Below are 11,957 nucleotides of genomic sequence, written 5' to 3' on the forward strand. Positions count from 1 at the left end.
TGAAATTAATGGGTCCGCATCCTATCTGCAAAAAAACGGAACGGACACTGAAACAAACAACGTTCATGTGCATGTAGCCATAATCGAATAGTCCTATCCTATTTTTTTTTGTGGGGGGGGGGACAAGGCGACAAAAAAAAAAATTTGCGAATTGCGCAGTTTTTCTTTTTTTCTGTTACGGCGTTCACTGCATAGGAGATTTTTTTAAAAAATGTTAATAGTTTGGACTTTACGGACGTGGCAATATGTTTATTTATTTATGGTTTATATATAAAATTGGGAAAAGAGTGATTTATACTTAATATTTTGGTGTGTTTTTTTTTTGTTTTTTTTTACTTTTTATTTACTATTTCCCCCCTTAGGGGCTATCTATTAGGCTGAATAGGATCTCAATCCATTAAAAAGGCGATTGCGCTGCCTTCCACGGACTCCAGCCTCTAAGTGTAGATGGATGGTAACAGCTCTTTTTCCTGCAGCCCCAACACAGAACTCCAACGGGTTTCGGCAAACAAGCTTCGCCCCTGACGAAGTTGGTTTGTCACCAATGTTTTTGATACTGGGGTTGGGGGGATTGGGGAGGGGGAGGAGCACTGAGCCACCAATGTTTTTAATACTGGGGGAAGGGATGCACTGAGCCACCAATGAAGATAACCCCTCAGTTCCGCTCCTGTTTTTGTATTAAAAGGTTGGTTAACTGCCGCAGATCGCAGCGCCTTGTCATATAGCCGGCACCCGCCTCCTGTATTTGTATTAATGAGTTACTTATCTTCTTTGGTGGCGCAGTGGCCACAGCCCCTCCCATCCTCCGCCGCTCTGTCTTCTCATTGGTGGCAGCGGCACGGTGGGGAGGGACTCCTTCTCCCCTGTGCTGCTGAGGAGAACAGGGAGAGCGCTGAGAATGGACCACTATACGCCATTCTTCTAATCAAATGATCTGTCAGTGCAGAATCTGTGTACCTCTTACTGTCATTCCAGTCCGTCATTGTTCTCCCAACCACTGGGACACACAAGGCTGGACAGTGCTGACATCTTGGCCTAGGTGCATAGTAAGCTGCCAGAGTAACAAACCAAGGTCTCCCAGTTCAAGTATTCTGTCCCTCTCAGTTTGTGACAAGTGACGATAACTGGCGAGGATTGCATAATCATTCCACACGCAGGAATACGATTTCTTGAGGTTTCATGTGGCTAAAACACTGCTTTCAAGCTGGCTTTTACGCCCCATCCAAATGCCACTGATTGGAGCCAGGTGCTTGATAATGTGATCATTTGCATCTTAGCGACACCTGCTTCCTCCTCCTTACGGCTGGTCTTTCTTGGTATTGTAATTTCAATGTTGAGGAGTGTGTTATATCCACATACAAAGGTAATATTAAAAGAAATAAATATGGGGAAAAAAAAACTAAACTGAATGCAGACGCTTTCTGTAAAGGTGGCCATGCACATCAGATAGAGGGATTTCACACTAGGGAGTAGCGCTATCAAAACTGGTGCAAAGGAAGACTCCCCCAAAGCCTTTAGGCTAGGGCTGCACATTAGTCACAGTAATGTTGCGCAATATATTTTATAATGTTAGTGTATAGTGTCACACTGCAACGTGCTGCGACGCTGACAGTCACAAGAAACCCATACAAGATGGATTTTCGTGCGACTGTCGTGTTGCAGAGTGACACCATAGACTAACAGTTGCACTGTAGTTGTACCCTATGTAGCCCTAGCCTTATTCTGTGCAAGTAAAACTTCAGCGGTACATGAGACGGTAACATAATGGCAGCAGCTGTTCCACATAGAACTATGCTTCTTCTGAAGACAGCAGCCGGTTCTATGCAAAACAGCTGTTACCTGCACTTCCCAACTACTAGTGTTTACCTTCACACAATAAAGGCTATGTTTTAAGAAATCACCTTAATTCTCCCAAAACCTATTAACCTTCTTGAGGATTTCTTCATAACAGCATTTTTTATGCATTTTTTTTTTTACAAAGCTGAACTTTGATTTAGGGATAAATTAGCCTAGTAGTTTTTTCAAGAGAGGAGAGAGAAGATCTGGAGAATGAGCCATCAGAACAGCTCTCTGATGGATTTATTAGGCTGAGTTCACACGAGCGTGACAGATTTGGTCCGGATGCGTTCAGTTAAACTCGCACCATTTTGCAAGCAAGTTCAGTCAGTTTTGGCTGCAATTGCGTTTAGTTGTTCAGTTTTTTCCGCGCGGGTGCAATGCGTTTTGATGCGTTTTTCACGCGCGTGATAAAAAACTGAAGGTTTACAAACAACATCTCCTAGCAACCATCAGTGAAAAACGCATCGCACCCGCACTTGCTTGCAGATGCAATGCGTTATTAACGCAGCCCCATTCACTTCTATGGAGCCAGGGCTGCGTGAAAAACGCAGAATATAGAACATGCTGCGATTTTAAAGCATTGCAGAAGTGATGCATGAAAAAAAATGCTCATGTGCACAGCCCCATTGAAATGAATGGGTCAGGATTCAGTGCAGGTGCAATGCGTTCACCTACTGCATTGCACCCGCGCGGAAATCTCGCCCGTGTGAACTCAGCCTTACAGGTCAGCTTTCTGCAGCTGCTATGTACTGCGAAATATGGAAACTGCATAAACCAAATGGCACAACATTTGTGATTGGCTGACCTGGCCTATCCTGTGAATTCACAAAGTGTAGATCATCAGGGACCAGAACAACGGCAGAATGAAGAGTAATGATTCTTTGCTATTTTTATAATAGTCTGGTCCCTTTAACAACTACCCAACATCTTTTGACGGCAGGAGGTGCAAGATCTGAATCTGCAGCAATTTATTATAGCGTAGCTCAGAAATGCTCCTGCACGTGCAGACCGTGATGAGAAGACAGAAGAGGTTTATTACTGCATCTGGTACACATTTACATAGCGCTCAATGAGAGGAAGCAGCTATGCAGCAGCCTCTATCGGACCTGGTGTAAAGGAATACTGGTTTAGTTGCCCATAGCAACCAATCAGATTCCACCTTTTATTTTTCAGAGCTATCCTTTTATCCAAATAAGTCTTGATCCCTTTCATCCTGAAGTCGTACACTTTTCCCAGGTAACAGAGTTATAGGCTAGTTGAACAAACTAGAATGGCATTGCTGACATAGAACCATGTATAAACATCTGTTCACAAACCTCCTTCGCCATGTCTGTGTACTTCTGCTTCTCATTGGGATCCAGATAGGCCCACCAATCGGCCAATATTTTTGTAGCACCACGGTTATCCAGACGAGGATGCTCTTGGCGCACAAGAGAACGATGGCGCTTACAGAATAAAAGGAAAGCATTCATGGGTCTCCGGGCTCTCTGTTCAGGGGACTCGTCTTCTGCTTCATCCACTTCATGTTCTAGTCCATCAGCATCAAGGAGCTGAACCTGCAATTACAATTATACCAAATATTAGAATAATACATTTGAATAATTTTATATGAACTTGGCCGCATTCAGACGGTTTTGATGCGGATGCATTTTAGCACCCAAAAGAAATTACCCCTATGTTCATATGAATTGAATTTAGATTACCATAGAACCTTATAGTTCACACTCTCAGGTGTCACAGGTGTCATATGGGCACAAAACTAAGGCCTTAGGACTCATGAACATGGCCGTTGCCGTATTGCGGCCCACATACAGCAGGTCCGCAATTCACGGGCACCGGCTGTATGCTCCCCGCATCACGGATGTGGACCAATTGACTTGAATGGGTCTGCATTCCGAGAGATGCGATGAGTAACGGATGCACGGATCTGTCCGTCCAGGTTTTCTGTCTGTACCTACACACCACAAAAAAGTAGTACGGACTGGCGGGAGCGGATAGCGAACCCCATTCAAGTGAATAAGTCTGCGCTCCGCAAGCGGCGGCCCCATGGCCGGTGCCTGTGCAGCACATGGTCGTACTCATGAGCCCTTATGATGACTGTGTGAAAAAGCCTGGCTAATCTCTCCAAAGTTAACCAGTTATAAACAGGCTTGGCGTTTTGCTCGTTTAGCAGGTGATCGGCAGCACATTTACATGGGCAGATTGTCGGGAACGACCATTAGCAGGAACAGTCGTTCGTGATAAGCTAGACGATTATTGGCTCGTGTAATTGCAGCTTAAGGTGCTGGCAGATACCTCTGGTAGTGGCTCATCTCCCCGAGAACAAAAGGATTGGGCATGTTGAAATCAAAGTAATCTCACCCTACCATCTGGCATCAGAGGACTGCTGAGAAGCCTCCTTACAAATGGGATGGGGGGAGTCCCCTAAAATCCCTTTAGGGTATGTTCACACATGGCAGTGGAACGTGGAAAATGGAGATTTTAGCAGATCTCATCCACATGCTGCAGAAAAAAGGTTCAACATATTTTGACCTGTGGGGCGGATTTTAAATCTCCACAGTGAAGGTCACCCTGATAAAAGCATAGTGTAACATCTGCACCAAAGTTAGTGACAAACCTGATTCTGATGCAGAATCACTAGAAATTCTGCCCTGTGTGGTCATACTCTTAATCCAGCATTAAAGGGCATCTGTCAGCAGCTTTGTATCTATGAACTGGCTGACCTGTTACATGTGCGCTTTGGTGCTGAAGTCATCTGTGTCTGCACTGCTGAGAATTATGTTTTAATATATGCAAATGAGCCTCTAGGAGCAACAGGGGAGTTACCATTACACCTAGAGGCTCAGTGCTCTCTGCAACTGCCACTCCCTCTGCACTTTAATTGATAGGGACAGGTGTGATGACATTTTCTCTGCCTGGTCCTGTCCATCAAAGTGCAGAGGGCACTGAGCCTCTAGGTGTAATGGTAACTCCCCTGTTGCTCCTAGAGGCTCATTTGCATATATTAAAACATAATTCTCAGCAGTGCAGACACAGATGACTTCAGCACCAAAGCGCACATGTAACAGGTCAGCCAGTTCATAGATACAAAGCTGCTGAGAAACATCTACAAAAATCTAAATGCTGCAATGTCTTCTACACAGAGGGATTGCTTCCTTGGATCTCTGTACCCGGCCTTCTGCTTTCAGGGCTCGATTCACAGACGTGAATATATATTATATATATTTATTTCTCAAAAAAAGAGGCAGCACTTCAGAGTAAAAGGTGAAGTGACCAGCTTTATTCTCTCTCTATATATTTATACATATACACACACTAGCAGAAGGACCCAGCTTCGCACGGGTATATTTCATATATCGACAGTATCCCCCATAACAGTGACCTCTACAGTACCCCGCCCCCTTAACAGTGAACTCCACAGTCCCCCACCCCTTAACACTGACCTCCCCCCCCCCCCCCCACAGTGCCCCGCCATCTTTAAAATGGGACCTCCACAGTACCACACTCCCTTAAGGGTCTATTCACACGTCCGTTGTTTCTTTCATGATCTGTTCCGTTTTTTTGCGGAACAGATCTGGACCAGTTCTGTACCCATTCATTTTCAATGGGTCCTGAAAAAAAATAAAAAAATCAGACAGCTCAACGTCTGATTTTTTTTTCAGGACTCATTGAAAATGAATGGGTACAGAACTGGTCCAGATCTGTTCCGCAAAAAACAGACCAGATTAGGAAAGAAACAACGGACATGTGAATGGACCTTAACAGTGACCTCACTGTACCCCGCTGCCTTATCAGTGATCTCCACAGCAGTTGCACATTTAATAGTGGCCCCTGCCCCCTTAACAGTAACATCCACAGTGAACGCCCCTTTAACAGTGACCTCCACAGTGCCCGCCCCCTTAACAGTAACATCCACAGTGAACGCCCCTTTAACAGTGACCTCCACAGTGCCCGCCCCTTTAATGCTAGGGTTACACGACAACATGGGCCGCGCAACATTTTGTCTCAACAATTTTTATAATGATAGGCTATAGTGTTGCACTGCGACTGTCGCAAAAAAATAATTCAAGATGGATTTGTCTGTCGCGTCGCAGTATGTTGCATGTCGCAGTACAACACCATGGACTATCATTATAAAAATTGTTGCACAACACACATAGCAGTGTAGTTGTGTCGCGCGACATATGTCGTTGTGTAGCCCTAGCCTAAAGCTGACCTACAGCAGTGAAGAAAAATGGCTGGATTGTTATGGAAACCTGGTGTAAAACGGTGTGTATATGGAGACTAAGGGCCTGCGAGCTTCTATTGGCTGATAAGGGACATGTGACCGTGTGTATGGCAGTTGGGATATGAAGAGAAAGTCCTGCAGGCTTGTATTGGCTAATGGAGGTCATTTTTTGAAAATATCTCAGGAACGGTACGTCCTAGAGAGCTGAAACCCGGTCTAAGACCTTCCCGGACACCTGATGTGCCAAATTTGGTGAAGATCAGTCCAGTAGTTTGGTCGCACATAAAGAACAAACAGACAGAAACTAATTTATATATACACACACACACTGCACATACATAAAACGTGCAGCCTTTTACATTAAAGAGGATTCCTGAGACATAAATATTGATCGCCTACCCTCAGAAACGGCCATCAATGTCAGATCAGTGGGAGTCCAATATCTAGCAACCCCACCGATCAGCTGCTTGAAGGAGGCTGCAGCGCTAACTGTAGTGCCTTGACCTCCTCACAGCATACAAAGCACAGCACCGTACATTGTATAGTGGCAGTGCTTGGTATTGCAGCCCAGGCTGATTCACTTGAATGGGACAGATCTGCGTCTAGGCCATGTGACCGATGAATGTAATGTCACTGGCCTAGGAAGAGGACTGTGGGCGCCTGCAACAGCTCATCAGCAGGGCCCCACAGCTCAGATACTGTGCTGAGGATAGTTTATCAGTATTTCAGTGCCCATTTTTGGAGCATCCTTCAAAGGAAGGCAAGAATCTCCTCTTCAGGGTCTAAGTGCCCAGCTGAGGAGGGGCTTGGGTCCCCCCCCCCGCCCCCGATGCACCGAAGACTTAATTTTCATCTTAATAAAAAGTTATTTTCCTCAACAATGGCACAACAGAGAAACATCAATGAAGTATCATGTATTCTGCAGAATCAACCCTATAGACACCATGTATATTGTGTTGGGGTCAACCCTGCTGACAGATTTACTTTGAAATATTATTTCAGCTGAAATAAAAAACACCTGTAAAAACAAACCCTCGTTTGTCAATGTGTCCTGACCTGTATTCACCCTCCTGTTGGTGGTATTTAATGAGGCCCCCTCACACACACACCATTTTTCCACCATCTTTAAACACTTGTAGTCAATTTGAAATTCAAGCGGTTTTTTTACAAGCATTTTTTTGGTGTTTTTACTTTGCACATGTGGTTTTTCATGATGCTTTTCATGTCTTAACGATAAGCCTACGTGAAATGGCTGAAAAAAAAAATGCTATACTCACAGCATGCCGCCATATTGAATACCCAAAACGCTTATATTGGTCGGCATTTTCCATCAGTATTTATCAGCCAAAACACAAAAGAGGAAGAAATCTCTCCATTATCCGTTTTCTCTGCAGGTTGCGCTCACAAATACTGTCGGTGTGTGTACCTTCAATAATTTACTATGAGGTACCATCAGCAGAGCGTCTGACAAAAAAAACCTGCTGCAAACCGCAGGGTGTGAATCCATCCGTCGCAGTGTGAGATACCATAAAACCCTATTCACAGAATGCCCCATTTGTGACATTTCCATGTCTGTCCACACCGGATTCATCAGGACAATCACAGGATCACTAGTGATTTTTATTAAGCTATGTTCACATTCGTGTCGGAGCATCCATTAGATTTGACTGGAGAAATAGAGCTGCATGTATGGCTAGTCTTCCTGTCAAGTCGTAAGGCTTCATTCACACACGTCCATTTTTTTGCCTATATTTCAGACACTGCTAGGCTGAAAATTAGTTTCCAGACCATCTCCTAGAGGCGATCTGTGAAAACCACGAATGGCATCTGTGTTGTGTCTGTGGTTTTCATGGACCCATAGGCTATAATGTGTGTGAGGGATCGGGCCTGCGTCCACGGTGACGCCACGTATCCATAGGTATGTGTGCTGTCCAGAGAGGACACAGCTGCAAGTTACTAAGGCCTCCTTCACATTCCCATTTCCGTTTGACATCCGCGTTTCATCCGTGTGTCTATGTTTTGCCCTCCGTACGTCATCCATATTCCACAGACGCTGCTCAGCTGCAAGTTAATTTCTGGAACATCTTCTATTCGTGGTCAGTGAAGAACGGACCAAACACGTACGCAGCACGGATGCTGTCCATGTTGAGTCCATGTTTTTTCACAGACCCATAGACTTCTATTGGGTGTGTTTGGTCCGCACCACAGACCAAGGCAGTGCATGGCAAACACATTAAAATCAATGGGTACGTGAGCTATCCACAGAAAATGCAGATAGCACACATCAGTGAAAAACGGAAATGTGGACGAAGCCTAAGGCCTCTTTCACACAGGCGTGACAGGCGTGATAAAAAAAAAAAAAACTGAAGGTTTACAAACAACATCTCCTAGCAACCATCAGTGAAAAACGCATTGCATCCGCACTTGCTTCCAGATGCGATGCGTTTTTCACTGAAGCCCCATTCACATCTATGGGGCCAGGGCTGCGTGAAAAACACAGAATATAGAACATGCTGCGATTTTCACGCAACGCACAAGTGATGCGTGAAATTCACTGCTCATCTGAACAGCCCCATTGAAGTGAATGGGTCCGGATTCAGTGCGGGTGCACCTCACGCATTACACCTGCGGGGAATTCTCACCCATGTGAAAAGGGCCTAAGGGTCCATTCACACGTCCGTTGTTTCTTTCCTGATCTGTTCCGTTTTTTGTGGAACAGATCTGGACCCATTCATTTTCAATGGGTCCTGAAAAAAATCAGACAGCACAATGTCTGATTTTTTTTCAGGACCCATTGAAAATGAATGGGTCCAGATCTGGTCCGCAAAAAACGGAACCGATCAGGAAAGAAACAACGGACGTGTGAATGGACCCCAAGTCTGCAGGTTCCATCAGGCACTGTTGGTAAGCAGAAGTCAATTACCACCCCGTGTGAACGTACTCCGTTTTCTAAGAGTTAGGGCTCATGCACTACTTTTTTGCGGTGCGGACCGTGGACCACAAATGCGGTCCGCAGCATGTGCAAGGCCGGAACACGGCTGTGTGTATGATCCCTTAGGGTATGTTCACATGGGGCAAATACCTTACGGATGCTGCACCACTGAACTGCAGCTATGAAATCCACAGCGTATTGCAGCAAATACCAGCAAAATGGAAGAGATTTTACCAAAAACCCTCACACTTCATAAAATCCACATGGCAATGAACCTACTGTGCACATTTCAAATCCGCATCGTGGTAATATACGATTTCACCACGTGTAACTGATCGTGGCTGAATTCCACTGCAAATCCACACGCTACACGTAGAGTTTGATAAAAATCCACAACAGGTAATCCTCTGTGGAAAGTATTTCCATTGGAATTACCCTAGGAATACTGAGGGGGCCTTCCAGCTCTCTCATGGGTGGTCACCCAGCTTTCCTGGTCTCCTGAGGAACTACAGAAACATATAGATATAGATAAGTCATCAGATTATTTAGCCATTCAGGAGGCTTAGAAAGCCAGGTGGCGGCTCCTAGGAGAACTGAGTGGTATACAGGCTGTCACCCAGCTTTCCTGGAGACCTGTGTGGTATACAGCCTGTCACCCAGCTTTCCTGAGGAGAATATAGCTCAGTACGGGAACATATAGAGAAGTCATCAGATGATTTGGCCATTCAGGAGTCTTAGTTCTCATAGGAGCTGCGACCCAGCTTTCTAAGACTCCTGAATGGGTAAATCATATGATAACGTATCTAAATGTTCCTATACTGAGATATATTCTCCTCAGGAGACCTGGGTGACAGCCTGTACACCACAGCTCTCCTAGGAGCTGCCATCCGGCTTTCTAAGACTCCTGAATGGGTAAACCATATGATAACGTATCTATATGTTCCTGTACTGAGATATATTCTCCTCAGGAGACCAGGAAAGCTGGGTGACAGCCTGCACACCACACAGCTCTCCTAGGAGCTGCCACCTGGCTTTCTAAGACTCCTGAATGGGTAAACCATATGATAACGTATCTATATGTTCCTGTACTGAGATATATTCTCCTCAGGAGACCAGGAAAGCTGGGTGACAGCCTGCACACCACACAGCTCTCCTAGGAGCTGCCACCCGGCTTTCTAAGACTCCTGAATGAGTAAACCATATGATAACGTAGCTATATGTTCCTGTACTGAGATATATTCTCCTCAGGAAAGCTGGGTGACAGCCTGCACACCACACAGCTCTCCTAGGAGCTGCCACCCTGCTTTCTAAGACTCCTGAATGAGTAAACCATATGATAACGTAGCTATATGTTCCTATACTGAGATATATTCCCCTCAGGAGAGCTGAGTGACAGCCTGCATACCACACAGCTCTCCTAGGAGCTGCCACCCGGCTTTCTGTGCGTATGCAGGCTGTCACCCAGCTTTCCTAGAAACGGCCGAATGGTAAGTGCAGGGACGGAGCACGGTGCAGGAGCTCCGGCCTAATGACGGCAGCAGGTATGCAGCTCCGCGCTGGGTTCATGGCCGTGCTCGAGGCCAACTTGGCAGCAGCAGGCAGACATTACAAACTTTGGCGGCTGAGTGCAGAGCGCATCATGTTCCGCCGCAGAGCCGGCCGTGCAGGGACCTGGCAGCACTTGGTGCCCCGGGATGTTGCGCTGCCCGCAGCCCCATCATGTCCCCAGCTGTGTACAGCAGGAGGATGATGGGCTGATTGTCCTCCCTCCACTTGTCAGCGAGTGCTCCCGCTCTGCCTCCCCCGCACTAACTCCTCTCCCCCCGCCGAGGCTCTCTCACCGGGACACGGGCTCTGATGTCAGCCGGACAGTTATCACATAAGTACCGTCCGGGCTCCGGTAAAGGCTCCGCCATTTTCCGCTGCCCTGGAGATGACGCACGGCGACATCAGCACGCTGCGACCGATAGACGGCGAGAGAGAGTGGCCAAACCACGATGTAGCCGAGAGCTGAGGGGTCCGGGCAGGGTGGCAGGGCTGCTCATGGAGCGCTAATCCTATGGAGGAAGTCCTTGCTGCTGCATTCCGGGGAGTCACACGGGTTATTACTGCCCTCAGCCATGGACGCGGGACCCGTCCTCCCTGACAGGGCAGTCATGTGCAGGAGACTGGGGGGCACCTCTCATAAAGCTGCCCAAGTAGCACTGCCGTACCCTACCTGCATGAGCTCCACACACTGCCAATCATACAGTCCTGTGAGGGTATGGCTGCGCCGTGAGGTGTTGTGCGCCATTTCAGTTAACCCCTTCTCGATCAGCAGGGGATCGGCTGTTCCCGTCAGGCATCGGTGAAAATATACCCTCACTATGCCATGTGTGTAGGGAGGGAGAGAGCAGCCATGGGGGACCCCATGGCAGGGAAGGCAGCCCGAAACTGATGGCATTTTTCATATGGATCAGAATCCTGATTCGCCTGACAAATGCATTGAAAGTGTCATCCGGAAAAACGGATCCAGCGTTTATTTTTATTTTTTCGCATTTTGACCACAATTCCGGATCTGTTTTGCCGAAACACCGGGGTCCAGATCTGGCATTAATGCGTATCAATGGGAAAAAATGGCAAGTGTTATGGAATTTTGGACAGAAATAAAACCGCAGCATGCTGTGGTATTAACTCCGTCCTAAAAAGACTGAACTGAAGACATCCTGATGCATCCTGAATGGATTTCTCTCCATTCAGAATGCATTAGGATAAAACTGATCAGTTATTTTCCGGTATTGAGCCCCTAGGACGGAACTCAATGCCAGAAAAGAATAACGCTAGTGTGAAAAACAGTGTAAGGGTACTTTCACACTAGCGTTATTCTTTTGCGGCATAGAGTTCCGTCCTAGGGGCTCTATACCGGAAAATAACTGATCAGTTTTATCCCCATGCATTCTGAATAGAGAGAAATCCGTT

At 46.4% G+C, this 11,957-nt stretch overlaps 1 protein-coding gene across 4 annotated transcripts in view; it reads right to left on the bottom strand.

Moving 5' to 3' along the window:
* The window catches only part of BBX (BBX high mobility group box domain containing), an 82,173-nt gene extending 71,017 nt beyond the window's left edge, over window positions 1-11,156 (bottom strand). For 2 of the 4 annotated variants that reach the window (XM_044285030.1, XM_044285028.1), the window contains exons 1-2: window positions 10,841-11,156; window positions 3,156-3,395 (exon numbers count right to left, since the gene is read on the bottom strand). In XM_044285030.1, coding sequence (XP_044140965.1) covers window positions 3,156-3,395; window positions 10,841-10,915 — 315 coding nt within the window. In that variant the 5' untranslated portion in view covers window positions 10,916-11,156. The remainder of the gene's footprint in view (window positions 1-3,155; window positions 3,396-10,840) is intronic. The other 2 variants (XM_044285029.1, XM_044285027.1) reach the window with 1 other exon arrangement.
* Between the last annotated feature and the right edge of the window lie 801 nt (window positions 11,157-11,957).

This window comes from Bufo gargarizans, chromosome 3 (genome assembly GCF_014858855.1).
Source record: "Bufo gargarizans isolate SCDJY-AF-19 chromosome 3, ASM1485885v1, whole genome shotgun sequence".
Taxonomy (NCBI): Eukaryota; Metazoa; Chordata; class Amphibia; order Anura; family Bufonidae; genus Bufo; species Bufo gargarizans.